Source organism: Gymnoscopelus microlampas, assembly GCF_963454915.1.
Source record: "Gymnoscopelus microlampas genome assembly, chromosome: 21".
In the NCBI taxonomy this organism is placed as follows: domain Eukaryota; kingdom Metazoa; phylum Chordata; class Actinopteri; order Myctophiformes; family Myctophidae; genus Gymnoscopelus; species Gymnoscopelus microlampas.
This window is the reverse complement of record NC_139958.1, coordinates 1,178,882-1,199,743: the sequence shown is the minus strand read 5'-3', so window position 1 is coordinate 1,199,743 and position 20,862 is coordinate 1,178,882. Positions and strand designations below refer to the sequence as shown.

The following is a 20,862-nucleotide window of genomic DNA, read 5'->3' as shown; positions in this document are numbered from 1 at the left end:
ATTTATATGTGGTCTTATGTATGTAATATATATATAATATAATATTCAAATGGGGACACATGTTGTAATTTATGTAAAACAAACAGACAAACAAACATAACCAGGATGTATCTGTGTCGTCACTGTTGCGCGGAAGTGCTTGTCGCGCTCTGATTGGTCAGTGTCGCATCCTTGTTTTTTTGTTTTGTTTTTTCCAGCGCAGCGTCGTTTTCATGGCAACAAGACGGGAGGAAATGACGTCATGCTAGTTCGCTTAGCATACGGCTAGCAGCTGGCTCAGCCAGCAGAATGTAATGTTTGACCATTAGAATAAATAGATCTATAAATCATGTTTAATGATGAAGTCCTGGATGGTGTGGAGATCCAATCAGTGTGGAGGAAACGTCATCAACTGGCGACCGAAACGGTGCGTTTAACCCTTTGATGTTCTAATAACAATAATGATAACACAACCTGTAAGTTTAGCTCTAAAACATGAAACATGAGTCATGACGCTACTTGTTCCTGTTATTTGAACATTTTACATTTACAACCCGTACATCTACATAAACGTTCACATGTTTAATATAAAGTGCTGACCTCATGGACATGGATGTAACAAGTTAAAACGCTCGGTCTATGTAGTCGTATCTTTCGTATTGTTCAATAAAAAGCTTTTTAATCCGTTCGCCGGCCATTTTCTCCATAAGCTTTTAACTAGGCGCTCCTACCGGTTAGATTGTGTATTGCACCCTGATACATTGTGAAAAAACAACAAAAAACAGAAAATGGCCGGCGATCGGATTAAAAATCTTTTTATTGAACAATACAGAATATTCGGGTACTTAGACCTGGGCGTTTTAACTTGTTACATCCATGGCCGTAGGGTCAATACTTTATATTATAAATGTGAACGTTTATGTAGATGAACGGGTTGTAAATGTAAAATGTTCAAAAACCAGCAACAAGTCACGCCATGACGCTTGTGACAGACGAGCGTCATGTGAACCATGGCTGCTGTAAGTTAAAACAGTTTAACCATTTAGACACAACCTGTTATAATAATAATAATAATAATAATAATAATAATAATAATAATAATAATAATAATAACAACACACCTGTGATTGATTGAATACTTTATTAGCAGTTTGCACATAAAGTACATAAAGTACAGTTCAATACAAGGTCCTTTAAGAGGATTTAAAAACACAAGAAAGCCTATTATATGGCTTGTTTCCATTGGGGTCCTTTCTTTGTACTCAATTCATGACAAATATGTGTGTTATAATAATAACAACACAACCATTGATTTCTAGCGTTGCTATAGGAACAGTAGTTTAACCCTGTACAATGGGTTACAGGGTTAAACTCCCCCCTGTCAGGTGATAATAAACTCAGAGCTACTTGTTACATTTGTAGATCTGTGAGTTAAGGGTCCATTTGGTTTCGTTTGCACTCTCCCTGATCTACAATCCTCTGACTATTACAGACAGACAGACAGACAGACAGACAGACAGGTACATTGTACACAGTTAAAGGACAACTTTGTTTTTTTACAACCAAGGTTTATATTCTAGCTTGTAATTAAAGTAAATAAATGATGAGTGTAATTTTTTTTTCATTTACTGCTTTCTATAGTTTTAGCATTTTTTGCGATATTTTTTACAGTGGGCGGGGGCATTCTGTCCGGTGGCTAAATATGCCTTTTTTACACAATAAAAAAGGTCCGGCTGTCTGAGATGGCCAGATGTGAGTTATTGGGGGCTAGAAGAGCTACTGTAAATAATTATAAAGAAAACGCCGGGTTAATGTGTTAAAAAAATACATATTTAGCCACCGGACAGAATGCCCCCGCCCACTGTGAAAACACTGTAAAAAAGATTGTGAAAATTGCTAAAACTATAGAAAGCAGTAAATTTACATTTTTTAACACTCATCTTTTATTTACTTTAATTACAATCTAAAACATAAACATTGGTTGTAAAAAAACAAAGTTGTCCTTTAAAGGGATAGTTCAACCCCAAAATGACTTTTTTCCTATGTATTGTCACCTCATGGAGACTTGAATTCATGGATATTTATTTGTTTGTGTCTCATTCCTAAGACAATAATTTGATGACCGGCAGCGGTTCCGGTAGGAGACACAAAGAGTCTCTATATGTCCAGAGCCTTACATTATACACAGTTAAACTACTCCTCTAGGGGCACGGTGGAGCAGTCGGTAGCGCTGTCGCCTCACAGCTAGAAGGTCCTGGGTTCGATTCCCGCCGGGGACGCTGTGGGCGTGTTCTCTCCTCCGCGTCATCAGTGCCTATACCCTAGGTGGGGTTGGTGAAAGGGCCTACTCTATAATAATTGGCACAGAGCGAAAAAGAGTTACAAAATCGTGGGAATTAAAAAAAATATATATAACTAAACTACTCTATATTCCAGAGCCATACATTGTACAGGGTTAAACTACTCCTCTATATTCCAGAGGGACAGCCAGACCAGAGCCGTACATTATAAGGAGTTGGGCGTTCAGACCAGAGGCTCCACTACGGTGAAGTCCAGTCAGACAGAGGAAGCAGCAGCAGCAGCCCTTCAGGAGGATTTCCTCGGCAGCCACCAGGCGGCGCTGCTGCTCTCCTCAGCGGGGCTGAAGAGCTTCCTCCTCGGGGTGGAGGACATGGTCCTCAGAGCGCTGGCCGCCAACGCCAAGAGCCACGCCTTCGACGGCTTCCACGTCAACTGGGAGGAGCCGAGTCACATGGTGAGAAGCACCGACCCAACCCACCCACATCTTTGTTTCATGTGAACAAAGTAAACCTATAAATCTTAACTTTAACCCATACATACATCTGTAATAATGTAGGATATCAGTCTAATCATAAACGGCATCGCTCAGTGGCTGTACAAACTTTAGATAAACACGTGAAGACAAAGAAAAAACAAGTAATGTGTGATCCTAATTCGCTCTCATCCTCCACCTGTTCATGGCTGCCATTAATCCATCCTCCTAAAATTCCACAAACCTCCGTTGAGACCAAAATGTGGTGAGACCAAAATGTGGTGAGACCCGGTTCTCCTCAGTGGCTGGAGCTATTGATCTGAAATTGCACACAGCCATTGAGATATCACCAAATCTCAGCTTTTTATTTGCGTTTTTGTGTAAAATGAATGTCGCCATGGTTACGGGGCTGCCCAGCTATGGGAAGAACTGCCTCCCGTGCGCATATCCCCCCACAGATGCGTCGACCGGGTATGGACTAGTTCTACTAACGTTACCTTCATGTGGGTCCGGAGCCAGGTAGGCTACAGTACTGTTACTGTCACTGTCTGCAACAATGTGACGTTAGTAAATTGAAGACAGTTCACTGTAGCTGCTTAGCCTGCTTATGTCATGTCCTGCAAATAGTGCAAGTAGTAGGAATTTGAAATTGAATTTGTACTTGTACCGTTTGGCCGCCGTGCCAATTCTTCTAAACATTTGAGTTCATTGGTTGAAGTGGGTCCACAGGTCTAGCCCTGGTCCAGAGCGTTAGAGAGTCTCTGTAACGTTCTGGACCAGGGCTACCGTGGTGCTGAACTCTGAACTCTCAAATGCTTTGACTTTGTGTGAGAGACAGCAGCAGTTTAACCGAGGCTTGTTGTAAGACCTGCAGTTGCGGGGATGTGTTTGTTTGTTTTAAAGCGATGCAACGTCAAGCTTTGATGGGTTATTACATCGCACCATAATGCATCGTATAGACATAGTGCTCGTCTGAAGCGTTGTCCCCAGCGTGACTCTGAATCTGACCGAGCAATCATTTTTTTGTTCGGAGGCTCTGACCCCCCACGGCCCGGTATTGACTTGTTCCGCCAGTGTGTGTAAATGAATGCCATAGTTCATCATACAAGAGTGTTGCGCAAAAGTAGTGAAACGAGCAGATCTACAAACTCACAACGTGTCACATCACGACGTGTTGGGAGTTTGTTTTCATTCCTAATAACAACAACTCTACACGTTACTGATGGTGTTGCCTTGACACTGATGTATCTCCATCATGCTGTATCTATACTGTACTTTGTTCCCCCTTTCCCTGTTTTCTGATTTGAACTGCTGTGCTGTCTTTGGCGCCTGCATACCCCCAGCTGAATCAATCAAGGTCTGATCTGATTATTTTATTAATGATTCATTAATCTTGTATGTGTGTGATGTTTACAGGTGTCATGTGTCCATCGCCTGCATCATCCCAGTGCTCAGGAGAAAGCTCTTCATGTAACCAGTGTATCCTGGAACAGCACAGGCTCTGTTATTGCTTGTGCTTATGGACGGTATGTTTGTCTTTAAAGGTATACTAGGCAACTTAAGCCTTCCTTTATATATATATATATATATATATATATATATATATATATATATAATTTTGCCGACAAAAATGGAACGGCAGCCATTGTTTTGTGTGCGTTGTTTTAAAACTTTAAAACGCTCTCAAACTTCTTTTTTTGAGGCACGGAATTTACTTTTAAGATATCGTTTGGATAGAATTTAGTTGTTTAACTTCATATACAGTATGTGGTCAATTAATCATGACAGAGACTATTTAACAAAAAAAACAACAGAGAACCGTCAGGGGCGGGCAGTGACACGTATGTATCCGAATAAAGCAACCTATTTTCGGCATAGCCCCTTCTAAAGTCCCCTTGCGTCATATGGCTGGTGGTTGGGAAAAGGAGCTGCTGATTGGCTGAAGGGGTTGTCACTTGTCAGTCAACGGTACTAACTGTTTGACAACAGTTTTTTTCTTTTTTTGATCTCTGAAGTTGCCTGGAACCCCTTTGAGCTTATGGACGGTATGTTTGTCTTTAAATGCAGTGAGGACCTCCCTAGGGAGACGCTCGCGAGGCATCCGTACTAGATGCCCGAAACCACATAAGCTGGCTCCTTTCCAAGTGAAGGAGCAGCAGAAATGTTTAACTTACATGTATACATTTGTGTGTGTGTGTGTGTGTGTGTGTGTGTGTGTGTGTGTGTGTGTGTGTGTGTGTGTGTGTGTGTGTGTCCTGTCCTGCAGTATGGACGATGGTGATTGGTCCAGTGAAAAGTCGTACGTGTGCACGTGGAACCTGGACCGTGGAGGTGTGAACGCCAAACGAGCGGATCTGGTGATAGACGTTCACACTGCAGTTACTGCTCTGTGCTTCCACCCTACACTACCCTCTGTTATCACAGGTCTGTGCTTCATCCTTCACTACCCTCTGTTATCACAGGTCTGTGCTTCATCCTGCACTACCCTCTGTTATCACAGGTCTGTGCTTCATCCTTCACTACCCTCTGTTATCACAGGTCTGTGCTTCATCCTTCACTACCCTCTGTTATCACAGGTCTGTGCTTCATCCTTCACTACCCTCTGTTATCACAGGTCTGTGCTTCATCCTTCACTACCCTCTGTTATCACAGGTCTGTGCTTCATCCTTCACTACCCTCTGTTATCACAGGTCTGTGCTTCATCCTACACTACCCTCTGTTATCACAGGTCTGTGCTTCATCCTACACTACCCTCTGTTATCACAGGTTATTAGTATTAATATTATTAATGTTATTGTCTCCGCCAGGCCGAAAGGCATGGCGAGAGAGTATGTTTTGCACCCTGTCCGTCCGTCCGTGTGTCCATGTGTCCATCTGTCTGTGAACAGCTAATCTCCGGCACCGTCGGCCCGGTCGCTGCGAAACTGTGCACACACACTCCCTAGATGCCAATTCAGAACCTCTGCCCCACATTATTCACATGGGCCTCGTATAGCGCCACCAGGAGGCTGATTTGTGCAAAACCCATTCACTCCTACAGATTGTATCCAAACATCATGCAAATTGGTACACCGTATCTCTATAGTCATGTGATCAACACGGATCTGTCAAATTGTCCATATTCCATCCTTATTGGCTAAGCTTGGCTTCCAAAGTGTGCAGGATTGGTCCGTTTTGAACAAAATGCCTCAAATCATGAACGCAGCTTGCGCTTTCCATGAAATTTCCCACACACATTCCCACTAGGCCGCGGAAAAAAATGCCACCCTTTTCACATTGACCTGTTATAGCGCCACCAGCAGGTCTAATTTAGCAAAACACATTTTTGGAACAAAATGCCTCAAATCATGAATGCAGTGTCTGATTGCCGTGAAAGACCTAAGAATAATTGGCACCCTTTTCACATTGGCCTGTTATAGCGCCACCAGGAGGCCACAATAACGTACCTGACCTGGCGGAGACCTGTGCTCCGAGGAGCACTTTCTCTAGTTATGGGGCCAGGCTTCCAGCATGGACCCATATTGTTATTGGCATTATTCCGTTTCTTCTTCTTCTTCTTCTTCTTCTTCTTCTTCCGCCGTTTTTGCCAGTTCTGGCTGAACCGTGCAGTCGCTTTTTATGAAACTCGGCCATATGGTAGATGGTCATGAAAAACGATCAAAAAATAAATCTCACAATCTTTCGTCAAAAGGTGGCGCTATAGCACTCAGTTGAAAATGACAACTTTGAACAGGTACAACTCATGCCCTGTTTCACCTACAGCCATGAAACTTCGATGCACACATGCGTCTCCTCATGCTGAACAACTTTCACACTCTGACTTTTGACCTCTGACCTTTAGATTTCCCACCATTTTGAATTATATGAAAAACAGTTAAAACCTATCTCCTCCTGGGATTTTTGAGTAATCTGCACGAAACTTTTTACACATGAACTTTGGACCTATACCAAAAAACGTTTGCAAAATATCTTCCATAAGTGAAAAAATGAAGCTTTAATGAGCCAATGAATATTGCAGTTTTATGACAATTATTCATCTGCCCCTAACACATACATGCAGACTTACCATTCTTTGAAACTTTGCAGAAATGTAAAGGGCCATTCCAAATATCACTGAAACCAATCTTACTCCAATTGGTCAAACGGGGGCGCTATAGCAATTTTTTGAAAATTGAAACTTTAAACAGGCAAAAGTCATGCCTCGTTTGGCCGACAGCCATTAGACCTGCTTACACATGTGCCTTGACTAATGAGGAACACATCTATCACGTTGACCAGTAAGCACCGCCCTTAGATTGTCCGCAATCTTGAGCAGTTTGAAAAACACTTAAACCCAGGATTTTTGAGCTATTTGCGTGAAACTGTATGATCTGTGTGATCTCCTTTTTCACAGGTTCTTGTCTGTTGGTGGCTTCTCGCTTAAATGTGTGCCCCACAACCTGAAGGTCACCAGTTCAAGCCTCACTTGGTGCAGACTTCATCTAAGTTGCATTTCACACAACATGACTATCAATGAATACATCTGCAATTGTTAAAGATAACATGAAATACTTAATTGAGTGTTTTTTACATACAGCTGATCTACAATCTCACAACTTTTCAGATAGCAATGAGAGTATGTTTTTTCAATGTATAACATACTTCATTGTGAAAATAGCCAATGTACAATCTGACAACTTTTAATGGTTTGTGAGCTTGTAGATCGGCTACTTTCACTAATTTTGGTTCTGAGGAGATGTACAATTTCTTCATTGGTAAATGGTTTGTGAACGAGTGATCTTAGTGTTAGTGAAACAGGGGCTTGGGTCATGACAGAAGGCAAGAGTTTGTGATCCTCAACAGACAATATCAGCCTGGACAAAGATATAGCACTATAGGTAGTGTTGCAGCTACCTAAGAGTGCCTCACGACCGCAAGGTTGCCGGTTCAAGCCTCACTTGATGCAGACTCATTTAAGTTGAAATGCAAAAAACATGACTCAATCTATTCCGTTTCCATGGCGCTCTCTCTCTCTCTTCAATCTATTCCATTTCCATGTCTTTCTCTTCAATCTATTCCGTTTCCATGTCTCTCTCTCTGTCTCTTCAATCTATTCCATTTGTCTCTCTCTATGTCTCCTCAATCTATTCCGTATCTATCTCTCTCTCTCTCTCTCTCTGAGGCACTCATTGGAAACAAGACCGCAAGGACTTTCATGAATTGACCTGTTAAAGGAATTATCCTTTCTCTTTCTCTCTCCTGGCCCCATATTATCGCTGCTTGCAGCTATATTTGTTATTGTGATTCAAATGCTTTAATGGATGGTGTCAGGGCATTACATATTATGGTGGCAGTAGTATTAGAATAGATATTTTCCCATGTTTGTGCAAAATGTGTGGGGTACCAGATCATAGTCGCTGTCACTCACTCGTCACACATGCTAAAATGACTTATTGTCTATTAATTACACCACATGGCACCTCATTTCAAAAAGGTTGCCGACCCCTGACCGTCCTTTATCTTTAGTGTTTTATTGTCCCTTTATTGTCCTTTTATTTTATTGCGCTTTGATTGTAATTGTTTTTATGTTGTAAAGCAGTGGTTTTCAACCTTTTTCATGCCAAGGACCCCTAAATTGATATACATTTGGCCGCGGACCCCCATTTGAAAATGTTTCGTGCCAGGGACCCCCCAGAAGCAAAGACATCAGTTAATTTTCGCTTTAAAAAATATAAATGATCAAAGATAATGCACAGTTTTTCAAGGTTTTTCAAATAGCAGATCTACAAGCTCAAAGCGCGGCACTCGGTGCCACGCTTTGAGCTTGTAGATCTGCTATTTTTGAATGGCCTAAGCTAAGTGGTTAAAAATGATTGTGATGCTATGAACTCATTTTGCTGGGGACCCCCTGGTACTCTCTCAAGGACCACTGGTGGTCCCCGGACCACTGGTTGAAAACCACTGTTGTAAAGCACTTTGAGTTGCCCTGGTCTGGTGTATCCATAACATTGCCTTGCCTTGTCTAGGGGGTCTGTACAGTGGGGAGGTGGTGGTCTGGGACACTAGCAGGACACAGGACCCTGTGATGGCCCAAACTGGAATGTCAGCACAAAGCCACCGGGAACCCGTCTATGAGGTCAGTTTGTTTATCATCTGTTACTATGGTGACCAGGTCAGTTTGTTTATCATCTGTTACTATGGTGACCAGGTCAGTTTGTTTATCATCTATTACTATGGTGACCAGGTCAGTTTGTTTATCATATGTTACCATGGTGACCAGGTCACTTTGTTTATCATATGTTACCATGGTGACCAGGTCAGTTTGTTTATCATTTGTTACCATGGTGACCGGCCTATCAGGCCAGTTTGTGTTAAAATTCTATGAAAAAGTGGGTTTATTTGTCTATGTACGTCGTCTGGTTCAGGAGATATGAAAATCATCATTTCCTCCACTCGCATGGACATCAATTCAAGATGGTCACCATATGAACCCCATGGGACATAACTAGACACCATAAGGGTCCTAAAAACATGGGACAAAAATGTATTCACCATAAGTATTTAGTACAAGGAGAAATATTGATGTGATTTGACAATTTTCTGTTAGTTTTTTTGCAGTTTCTGTCCTGAAATAGAGTCAAGATGTGCTTGAATCTGAATAATAACAACTTTAATGAAATCCTTGGGTAGAATATATGTATATAAATGTGTTCATTTGTCTCTGTAGGTTGTTTACTTCAAGAGTTATGGTATTTTCTGTTATCTCCATGTTATGGTTCGGGTTGGGGAAAGGTGTAAGAAAGGGTTAAAAATAAACTCCATGATTGATCTGGGCAACAAGAAGAAATCTTAACTAGACACCTTTAGGGTCCTAAAAAACAGGTTACAGAAATGTGCTGGTGGAGCCTCTCCCCTGCCCTACTATAAGTTAAGATGTTGTGTTTAGAGTGTATAGTATATCATGTTTAAGTTCCCTTTTAAAACAAGCCTTTTCCTTTGGTGTCACGCATATGGCCTAGAAGAGGATTCCAGTGTGCTATTGACCTGTGAAACAGCCCTCCTCATTGAACTGGACTTGGTATAGGTAAAGATTAGATAGAGTGCTCACTGCTGCCATCTTGTGTCCAGGTTGTGTGGGTGGCGTGTCAGAGCGGCAGAGAGCTGGGGGTGCTCAGTGGAAGCTCGGGGGGCCGAGTGTTGTTGTGGACCCTGGATCCAGACCAGAGGAGGCTGCTTCTCACTGAAGGATACGCATTAGTCATGGAGCAAGTTCCTCACAGCAGCTACGCACACACCAAGGTGAGTCATTAGTCATGATGCAACAAGTTCCTCCAAATGATCCACAATGCATCACTGGACAACGCTCCACACGTCCTAGACTCTTCTCTCTTCTCTAAAACACCCTGGACAACACTCCACACGTCCTAGACTCTTCTCTCTTCTCTAAAACACCCTGGACAACGCTCCACACGTCCTAGACTCTTCTCTCTTCTCTAAAACACCCTGGACAACGCTCCACACGTCCTAGACTCTTCTCTCTTCTCTAAAACACTCTGGACAACGCTCCACACGTCCTAGACTCTTCTCCCTTCTCTAAAACACTCTGGACAACGCTCCACACGTCCTAGACTCTTCTCCCTTCTCTAAAACACCCTGGACAACGCTCCACACGTCCTAGACTCTTCTCCCTTCTCTAAAACACCCTGGACAACGCTCCACACGTCCTAGACTCTTCTCCCTTCTCTAAAACACTCTGGACAACGCTCCACACGTCCTAGACTCTTCTCTCTTCTCTAAAACACCCTGGACAACGCTCCACACGTCCTAGACTCTTCTCTCTTCTCTAAAACACCCTGGACAACGCTCCACACTTCTTAGACTCTTCTCTCTTCTCTAAAACACCCTGGACAACGCTCCACACGTCCTAGACTCTTCTCCCTTCTCTAAAACACCCTGGACAACGCTCCACACGTCCTAGACTCTTCTCCCTTCTCTAAAACACCCTGGACAACGCTCAACACGTCCTAGACTCTTCTCTCTTCTCTAAAACACCCTGGACAACGCTCCACACGTCCTAGACTCTTCTCTCTTCTCTAAAACACTCTGGACAACGCTCAACACGTCCTAGACTCTTCTCTCTTCTCTAAAACACCCTGGACAACGCTCCACACGTCCTAGACTCTTCTCCCTTCTCTAAAACACCCTGGACAACGCTCAACACGTCCTAGACTCTTCTCTCTTCTCTAAAACACCCTGGACAACGCTCAACACGTCCTAGACTCTTCTCTCTTCTCTAAAACACCCTGGACAACGCTCCACACGTCCTAGACTCTTCTTTCTTCTCTAAAACACCCTGGACAACGCTCAACACGTCCTAGACTCTTCTCTCTTCTCTAAAACACCCTGGACAACGCTCAACACATCCTAGACTCTTCTCTCTTCTCTAAAACACTCTGGACAACGCTCCACACGTCCTAGACTCTTCTCTCTTCTCTAAAACACCCTGGACAACGCTCAACACGTCCTAGACTCTTCTCTCTCCTCTAAAACACTCTGGACAACGCTCCACACGTCCTAGACTCTTCTCTCTCTTCTAAAACACCCTGGACAAAGCTTGTAGATCTGCTATTTTTGAAAAATCTTGAACATTTGTGCAAATCTTTGAATAGATATTTTTTTATGCGAACATTTTTAACTCAAATCTTTGCTTCTGGGGGGTCCCTGGAACAACATATTTTGAGATGGGGGTCCGCGGCCAAATACATATACATTCTGGGGTCCTTGACATGAGAAGGTTTGAGCACCACTGACATAGTAGCATAAGTCTTTTCAAAAAACTGTTAGGATTTAGAAGATATATTAGAATCTGCCTCAGGTCTTAATGTGTTAATGTTCTTGTCCTGTGTAGGCCCAGGGCAGCACCAAGGTGGGGGTGACGTCGCTGGCCCTGTCCCCATGGGACTCTGACACCTTCCTGGTGGGCTCTGAGGGCGGCCTGCTCCTCAAGTGCTCCTTCTCGGCTCAGAGGCCAGCCGCAGTGTCCCGCTGTGACCACCAGGAGGAGGAGGGCGTCACCGGCACAGTGACACTGAGAGCCCCTGCAGTGTTCTCCTTCAGACCCCGTAGCAGCCCGGTCCACTCAATACACTGCTCTCCCTTCCACAGGTACAACCACCTTATTACACTGCTCTCCCTTCCACAGGTACAACCACCTTAATACACTGCTCTCCCTTCCACAGGTACAACCACCTTAATACACTGCTCTCCTTTCTACAGGTACAACCACCTTAATACACTGCTCTCCCTTCCACAGGTACAACCACCTTAATACACTGCTCTCCCTTCCACAGGTACAACCACCTTAATACACTGCTCTCCTTTCCACAGGTACATCCACCTTAATACACTGCTCTCCCTTCCACAGGTACAACCACCTTATTACACTGCTCTCCCTTCCACAGGTACAGATTCAGATTCAGATTCCTTTATTTGCCATTGTGTAATACACATAGGAATTTGCTTTGTATAACATAAATACCAACAACACCAACAACATTGTGCAAGAAATAGATAATATAAAGTGCCATAGTGTTCAGTAGTGCAATGTCTTTGCCAGTGTCAGGTTTCAGTGGCCCTTGGGGGCGGGGGAGGAGGGAAGCCAGACTCATTGAGCAGCCTGGCAGCTGAGGGGAAGAAGCTGAGTCTGTGGCGTGCTGTGGTGGCCTTCAGCAACCGCATCCTTCTTCCAGAGGGGAGCAGGGTGAGGAGGCCGTGGCCAGGGTGGGAGGGGTCAGCCATGATCTTTCTTGCCCTCCTCAGTGCCCTGGAGTCGTGCAGGGACTTGAGGGAGGGCAGGGGACGGCCGATCACCCTCTCTGCTGAACGAATCACCCGCTGCAGCTTGACGAGATCTTTTGCAGCTGCAGCGGGGAACCAGGTGATGATGGAGTGGGTGAGGATGGACTCAATGATGGCCGAGTAGAAACGGGTCATCATAGCCCTTGACAGTCTGTACTTCCTCAGTTGCCGGAGGAAGAACAGTCTCTGCTGTGCCTTTTTCAGGAGGGCCATGATGTTCAGTTCCCACTTCAGGTCCTGGGAGATGGTAATGCCCAGGAACTTAAAGGACTCCACAGAGTTCACCAGAGTGCCTCCCAGCATGATGGGAGGGGGAGGGGCTGCTTTCTTCCGGAAATCCACCACCATCTCCACTGTCTTTTGGGCATTTAGCTCCAGATTGTTGCTGCTGCACCACCTGCGCAGCCGCTCGAGGGCGGGAGGGAACCTCTCTCTCAAATCTGCAATAGAACTCATTGAGCTCGTTCGCCAGGGGGAGATTGTCGGACGCTTGTGGCGACTTTGGTTTATAGTTTGTGATGGTCTTGAGGCCTTTCCAGACCGAGGAGGAGTTCCCCTCAGAGAGCTGCTGCTGCAGCTTCTCTGAAAAGCGATGTTTCGCCTCCCTCACTGCTTTGGCAAACCTGTACTTGGCTTGCCTGAACAAAGCCACGTCACCGCTGCGCCCGGCCACCTCCTTTTCTGACCTCAGCCTCCTGAGATGGGCTGAAAACCAGGGCTTGTCGTTGTTGTAGATCTTCCTGAAGCGGAGAGGAACGCACACTTCCTCACCGAGGCTGATGAATGATGTCACAGTGTCAGTGTATTCATCCAGATTGTTTCCAGCCTCAGGCCCCGCCCACTCAACAAGGTCCTGGTCACAGCCAGCATTCTCCAGCCAGGCACAGAGTCTCTCCTTTGCCTCACTGGACCACACTCTGAAACTCCTCACTACAGGTTTTGATATTTTTAATCTCTGCCTGTAGCGAGGGATCAGATGGATGAGATGGTGATCTCCTTTGCCCAGCGCAGCCCGGGGGACAGAATGGTATGCCTGCCGAATAGTGCAATAACAGTGATCAAGAGTGTTCGTGTCCCTGGTAGCGCATGTTACTTGCTGTCTGTATTTGGGGAGAGCCCGGCTAAGATGAGCCTGGTTAAAGTCCCCAAGCACCACAGCCAAACTGTCCGGGTATTTGCGCTCCACCCCCGACAGCTGTTCTGTCAGTGTGTCTACTGCTGTGGTGACGTCAGCATCTGGTGGAATGTAAACACACACGAGGATGAACGCATTAAACTCACGGGGGGAATAGAATGGGCGACAGAGTATGAAGAGAGACTCAATGTCAATAGAACAGTATTGTTGCAACACTGTCACGTCGGAACACCAGCGATTGTTTATAAAGAACATTAATCCACCTCCACGCGACTTCCCTACCGCCTCGAAGTCTCTGTCAGCACGAAACGCGGAGAAACCCTCTAGCTGTACAGCCCCGTCTGGGACTATCGGCTTCAAATGCGTCTCCACAAACGCGAAAACAGCCGTGGATTGGAAGTCATTGTCCTTCGAAACAAGCAGCCAACCACCTTAATACACTGCTCTCCCTTCCACAGGTACAACCACCTTAATACACTGCTCTCCCTTCCACAGGTACAACCACCTTAATACACTGCTCTCCTTTCTACAGGTACAACCACCTTAATACACTGCTCTCCCTTCCACAGGTACAACCACCTTATTACACTGCTCTCCCTTCCACAGGTACAACCACCTTATTACACTGCTCTCCCTTCCACAGGTACAACCACCTTAATACACTGCTCTCCTTTCTACAGGTACAACCACCTTAATACACTGCTCTCCCTTCCACAGGTACAACCACCTTAATACACTGCTCTCCTTTCTACAGGTACAACCACCTTAATACACTGCTCTCCCTTCCACAGGTACAACCACCTTAATACACTGCTCTCCTTTCTACAGGTACAACCACCTTAATACACTGCTCTCCCTTCCACAGGTACAACCACCTTAATACACTGCTCTCCCTTCCACAGGTACAACCACCTTAATACACTGCTCTCCCTTCCACAGGTACAACCACCTTAATACACTGCTCTCCCTTCCACAGGTACAACCACCACACTTAGGCCACGTTTAGACCACAACGGTCTGCGTTCTCACTTTTTATTTTTATTTTAGACGGAGGCACAGCAGTGATTAAAACGCTGTCGTGACTTTGTTACGTTTTCAACCCAGGATAACTCTGTTGCCATCTAAGCGGACGGCACATCTGATATTTGATTGTGTCGTTCTCTCTAGAGACCGTCTAAAGGAGGCCTTAGTAGAGCTTTGAAATGTTCCTGTTTGGTGTGTTAGGAGTGCATAATAAAGCAGTTTTAGTTTCAGGAATTGTCTAGTTTGAGTTTATTTCTTATTTTGGAACTAAACTATAGTGGGTTTTTGGGGTATTATGAGGTAAGGATGCATGACATCACATGATAATGGAAAAAACAAAACATGATGATTTGACATGAAATTTTAGTTTTAGTTTGTTACTCTCCGCCAGGAGAGTATTGTTATCACTGCGTTTTCACTTTCTAAACATGACAAACCGATTGGTCAAGCCTCACGTGACACGTGAAATACTGTGATCTGATTGGCTAGTGACGCCACCGGGCCTATATATACATGGCATCACTCTGACAGTGTCTCCGCCACTGTCAGAGTGAGGTAAGACGGGAACCATGAAATGGCTGCATGGCTGATACGTAATTGGCAGATAGGACAGATAGGACATTTATATAGACAGGAGGGATATGACATAGGACACTTATACAGACAGGAGGGATAGGACACTCACACAGACAGAACGGAAGAGGACACTTACCCAGACAGGTTGGATAGGACACTTACATATACAAGAGGGATAGCGACCTATAAATACATGTGTCACTGTGATAAGCCAGATTCCAATACCGAAAATCCGGCCACTAGCTCACTCCCAGACCTTCGAACCGGAAGTAGTCAAGTAGTCGCGGTCCAATTGTTCCTATCTGTCTTATTGGACAGATAGGACAGATAGGACACTTATATAGACAGGAGGGATATGACACTTACATAGACAGGACGGATAGGACAGGAGGGATAGGACACTTACACAGAATGAACGGAAGAGGACACTTACCCAGACAGGATGGATAGGACACTTACATATACAAGAGGGATAGCGACCTTCGCGACCTTCGAACCAACACAAGTCTTCTGGCGGAGAGTTGTGCTCCGAGGAGCACTTTTTCTAGTTTTTATTAAATTTGTGCTTAAACTTATTCTTTTTAAATTCAAACCCAGGACCTCACTCACTGAGCTAATAGAGCACACATGCTTGCTCAGGGGGATATTGACCCCCCCCTCCCCTATTTCCCCTCCACTCTGTGTTGTTTTTAGGAACTTGTTTTTAAGTGCGGGGACAGAAGGCCTAGTTCACCTCCACCAGAGACGTGCAGAGAGATTTGGAGAGGCAGGGGCTGGAATTTCAAAAGGGCACATGCACGGACGCATGCACGCGCGCGCGTGCATTTGTCCCCCCTGCGCGCGCGCGTGCTTTTGCGGATATTCGTCGGATTCGGGTACTTTTTTACCTGTTTTTTGTTACTTTATTTCGGTTTTAGGGTTAGGGTTAGGGTTATAGATATATAATAAAAAAAATATTAAAAAAAACTTTTTTTTATATATTTTTTTATTGGTGGCTTTGGATAAAACATTGGTGGCTAGCCACCGAAGCCCCCGCCTAACGACGCCACTTATTCTTCTGTATAATGAGTACTTTTACTTAAGTAAAGAAATTGAGTACTTTTCCCACCACTGCTGCTGACACAGAGAGAGAAAGCGAGAGAGAGAGAGAGAGGGAGAGAGAGATATATATAGGCTCCTGCTTGACAAGTAATTTCAAATTAACAGCTATATATATATATTTTGTCCATACATACCTAATCTGTCTCAAACAATTGGTCCGTGTTCTGCGTGCATTCACTGCGTTCAGTTGTGCCCTCAGTTAGGTTTCGATAGTGTATAATATACTTCGTTTGCCGGGCGGTATCGCGCACACAAAAAATAGCCGATCAACAAGCTCACAATGCCTGCCGTTGCGACGCGTTGTGAGCTTGTAAATCAACTATAATTCTGCGCGAGCACTGCACGGCACGGGGCGCAATTAAGTAAGCTTTACTGCAGGTGCGAGGCCAACGGGCGCACGCAGGGGTTTCTACAGTTTACAGTCAGAGGAGACAAGGGCACTTTTTACCGACAGACAAAAAGGAAGGGGCTCAAGCCCCCTTTGATGTCTATGTGTGCACGTGCATGACCTCCACTCTGTGTTGTTTTTAGGAACTTGTTTTTGAGTGCGGGGACAGAAGGCCTAGTTCACCTCCACTCTGTGTTGTTTTTAGGAACTTGTTTTTAAGTGTGGGGACAGAAGGCCTAGTTCACCTCCACTCTGTGTTGTCTTTAGGAACTTGTTTTTAAGTGCGGGGACAGAAGGCCTAGTTCACCTCCACTCTGTGTTGTTTTTAGGAACTTGTTTTTAAGTGCGGGGACAGAAGGCCTAGTTCACCTCCACTCGGTGCTCCAGGCCAACCCTCTGCTGTCAGTGAGGGTCTCAGACTCCTACGTGTTCCAGGTGTGCTGGTCCCCAACCAGACCGCTGGTCTTTGCTGCGGCTACCGGACAAGGTACAGTATTACATGTGTTATGTACTGTTGTAGGACAAGGTACAGTATTACATGTGTTATGTACTGTTGTAGGACAAGGTACAGTATTACATGTGTTATGTACTGTTGTAGGACAAGGTACAGTATTACATGTGTTATGTACTGTTGTAGGACAAGGTACAGTATTACATGTGTTATGTACTGTGGTAGGACAAGGTACAGTATTACATGTCTTATGTACTGTGGTAGGACAAGGTACAATATTACATGTGTTATGTACTGTTGTAGGACAAGGTACAGTATTACATGTCTTATGTACTGTTGTAGGACTGCCACTATTAATCACACTAATAGAGCACCGAAGTCTGACGTAATTTACACATCCTACCTGGTTCGTGGTTTTCCACCCCCGTTCTGAATCCCCATAGACGTGTTTAATATTGCTTCAAATAAGAACTGTGTTCCAAAAGTAAACAAATGACCCCGCGGTGGTTTGACTCTTGTGGATATGAAGCATCAACTGACGGTGAGAAAACGATGATGTTACTTCTGCCGAATTAGTTACATTTTCACCAGAAACAGACTGTATCAAATATAAGTGACTGACTATCATAAACGATACAGAACCTCCTCCCTGACAATATCACAGAGACAGTTTGTTTATTTTTGGACCACAATTCTTATATGAGACGATTCTAAGATGACCCAATGTTATTCTCCATAGAGAAATGATTTAATTTAATGTATACAGTATTTACACTCAGCGGACACGTTATGTCCAACTGAACGATAACGTAACTTTCTACTCAGTCAGTCATGGCAGAAACTCAGTGCATTCAGGCCTGTAGACATGATGGTTCAAAGTCATTTTAAATCCAGTTTGAGCTGCATTAGATGGTCTTAACCATCTGAATGAATGAATGATGGTTTATTTAGAACAGTATATGTTATGTGTTCCTCTGTAGTGAGTGTGTAAATATATAGAGGCCCTCTGCATCATCAAAGTTGCATCACCCTTGTACTAAATCAATCCTTTGTGTCCTGATCCAAGGTGTTAATAAAGTAGTAAATGTATCCTTTGTGTCCTGATCCAAGGTGTTAATAAAGTAGTAAATGTATCCTTTGTGTCCTGAAGGTGCGGTGCAGCTGTTTGACCTGGGCAGGAGGTCGGGCCGGCCGGTGGCCTCCATAGAGGTGGGGGGAGGTGGGGGGGGGCCGGCCACCTGTCTGGCCTTCAACCACAGAGAGCCTGGCCTCCTGGCGCTGGGCCAAACACACGGAGGCCTCCATGTCTGGACCCTGAGCGCCGACCTGACGGAGCAGCAGCCCAACGAGATGCTCCGATTGGAGCAGCTGGCCACCGAGGTCGCAGAATGAACCAATGGCGGGAGCCCCCATCAGTTGTTTCCCAAACAGTGGGTCGAGACCCGTTTTTTTGGGTCGCAGGACGGCTTTTTTTATGGGTCACGATTAGAAAAAAAAAAAATCCAGAATATTTTCAAGAAAATGAACAAACAAAATACTTTGTTGTTTTTCTAAAATCCTCTAAAAAGAAGAAGAAAAAAAAGGTTTTAAGAAACAGTGAAAATAGCAGATCTACAAGAGAGCTGTTTCACTATTAAATGTTTGTAAGTTTGGACCCCAAGTTGTGTGTGTGTGTGTGTGTGTGTGTGTGTGTGTGTGTGTGTGTGTGTGTGTGTGTGTGTGTGTGTGTGTGTGTGTGTGTGTGTGTGTGTGTGTGTGTGTGTGTGTGTGTGTGTGTGTGTGTGTGTGTGTGTGTGTGTGTGTGTGTGTGTGTGTGTGTGTGTGCGTGCGTGCGTGTGTCAGCTATTGCAGTGCTGTTCTGTTGCTGTTGTTGTAACACCAAGACACATTCCTAGCAACCGTTTGTTGCCTAGCAATAAACATTTTGATATAAACCTATTGTTTGAAGTCCATACACCTTTGACTAGTATTACATTTTATGCTGAACATTGTTACACATACTGTACTGGCTGTAGCTGTTAATTATTCTATTGTTTCAATAAAATTACATTGTAAGATACATTGGTTGTTTTCATAACGTAGTGGCCATATTTGCAGTAAGAAAATTAGAGTGTTCTAGATACATTTTATCAAAACGTCTGAGCATCCCAATATGTTTCTAATAATGCTCAAAATAAAGACATAGATTAAGGTACAATAAAACTAACTTTTCATTATTCTTACTGTATGCACATTGGAAGTTAAGACACAGTGGTGGACACACACAATCATAAAGATAAGCATTCCAAAATGTTCCTAATAGCAGCTTATCTGGTTAAAACCTTTTTCAGGTGGTTTACATCCTGCCTTGATGTGACCATGAAAGCGTTGGGTTTCCCTTGAAAGAGTTGGAGGCTTTCTTCACACTCAGATCATCTTTGATGCTGTTTGACAGGAACTGTGTTGCTGAAACTTTCCCTAATGGTGTGTCATCCTCCACATGGTAAGTAGTTGACACCCATTTTTTTTTAGTATGGAATCTCTTTAGTGTGTGTGTCCTACTTCAGTAAAGATGGAATATTGAAGATTTGAGTTTAAAAATGTTTGCTTTAAAAAATATATACACTCAAATATTTGCACAATGAGGAGAGGTTGCACGACTGCACCATGGTAATAGATTCATGTACAAACATGGACTTGGACTCTGCCAATAATTAGCTCATTATGCAAATTACGCAAACTAAACGCAGCAGAAGTAAATGGAGATATCTTTATTTGACTTTCTAAGAACCCCAAGAATTAAAACATAACCACAAATATAAATATGGGACAATTACGGCCACCATAATTTGATGAATATGCCCCCTGAAAAGTAGGCGTGGCCAATTTTATGCCCAGGAGTAATTCATTTTTTGTTACTAAAAACTAGTGGTTGGAATGGATTCAGGACCCCCAAAGACCCAATTAGACATCGAGACATTGAGGGACGCGGGACAGAGGGTCCAATTTCGGGACTGTCCCGCAAATTTCGGGACAGGTGGTCACCCTAGTTGGAACAAAGGTCAGGGGTTGACATTAAAAATGGCCCGGTTGCCCGGATGTACTTTTTAAACAGTCAGTGCCAGCAGAACACACCAGACACTTGCCCATGGGGCCAGTGAGAATAATGCCTTGAAACTAAAATAAAAACTATAACATCTAATAATGTTACATTATTTCCCTGTAGTACTGCAGTGTTTTGTAAAGATTTCAGTTAAATCGTCTCGGTAATTACCGTTAAAACATAGCGTTTCGTGACTGCGCCCGATATCACATTGTATGAAAGACAGAGCCGTGTGCTGTCTCTGTGCTTTGCTCCAGACCTCAGCGCACATGGCCGCTGCTCGCTCGCTCCCGCGTCACGCTCTGTGATGCTGCGTTAGCTACATGCTAACGCTACTGCTGTTCCTTTTACCTCTGAGGGACAGAGTTAGGCTGGTTGAGATCATAAAGTCATTCAGTCATAAAAAGTCAAAGCAGAGAATCTAATGATGTGTGATTTACAACGGCTGTCCTACTGAGCGTTCTACAGTTTCTCAATACTATCGCGTCTCCCCTGAGACTGTACACTGGTACACTCT

At 44.2% G+C, this 20,862-nt stretch overlaps 1 protein-coding gene across 1 annotated transcript; it reads left to right on the top strand.

The window, feature by feature from the left end:
• Window positions 1-265: 265 nt before the first annotated feature.
• dync2i2 (dynein 2 intermediate chain 2) lies at window positions 266-18,920 on the top strand. The gene is made up of 9 exons (XM_084047965.1): window positions 266-406; window positions 2,459-2,734; window positions 4,169-4,278; window positions 5,019-5,176; window positions 8,758-8,867; window positions 9,860-10,030; window positions 11,640-11,896; window positions 17,142-17,299; window positions 18,414-18,920. Exons 1-9 carry the CDS (start codon window positions 329-331, stop codon window positions 18,653-18,655), a joined length of 1,560 nt encoding a protein of 519 aa, XP_083904091.1. The 5' UTR covers window positions 266-328; the 3' UTR covers window positions 18,656-18,920.
• Window positions 18,921-20,862: the final 1,942 nt, after the last annotated feature.

What these genes read in the sequence shown, in the direction of transcription:
- dync2i2 (XM_084047965.1), top strand. Translation starts at nt 329, where the DNA reads ATGTTTAATGATGAAGTCCTGGATGGTGTGGAGATCCAATCAGTGTGG. An exon ending in ATTGCTTGTGCTTATGGACG is followed by an intron (nt 4,279 to 5,018) that starts GTATGTTTGTCT and finishes CCTGTCCTGCAG; the next exon opens with TATGGACGATGGTGATTGGT. An exon ending in GCAGCTACGCACACACCAAG is followed by an intron (nt 10,031 to 11,639) that starts GTGAGTCATTAG and finishes TGTCCTGTGTAG; the next exon opens with GCCCAGGGCAGCACCAAGGT.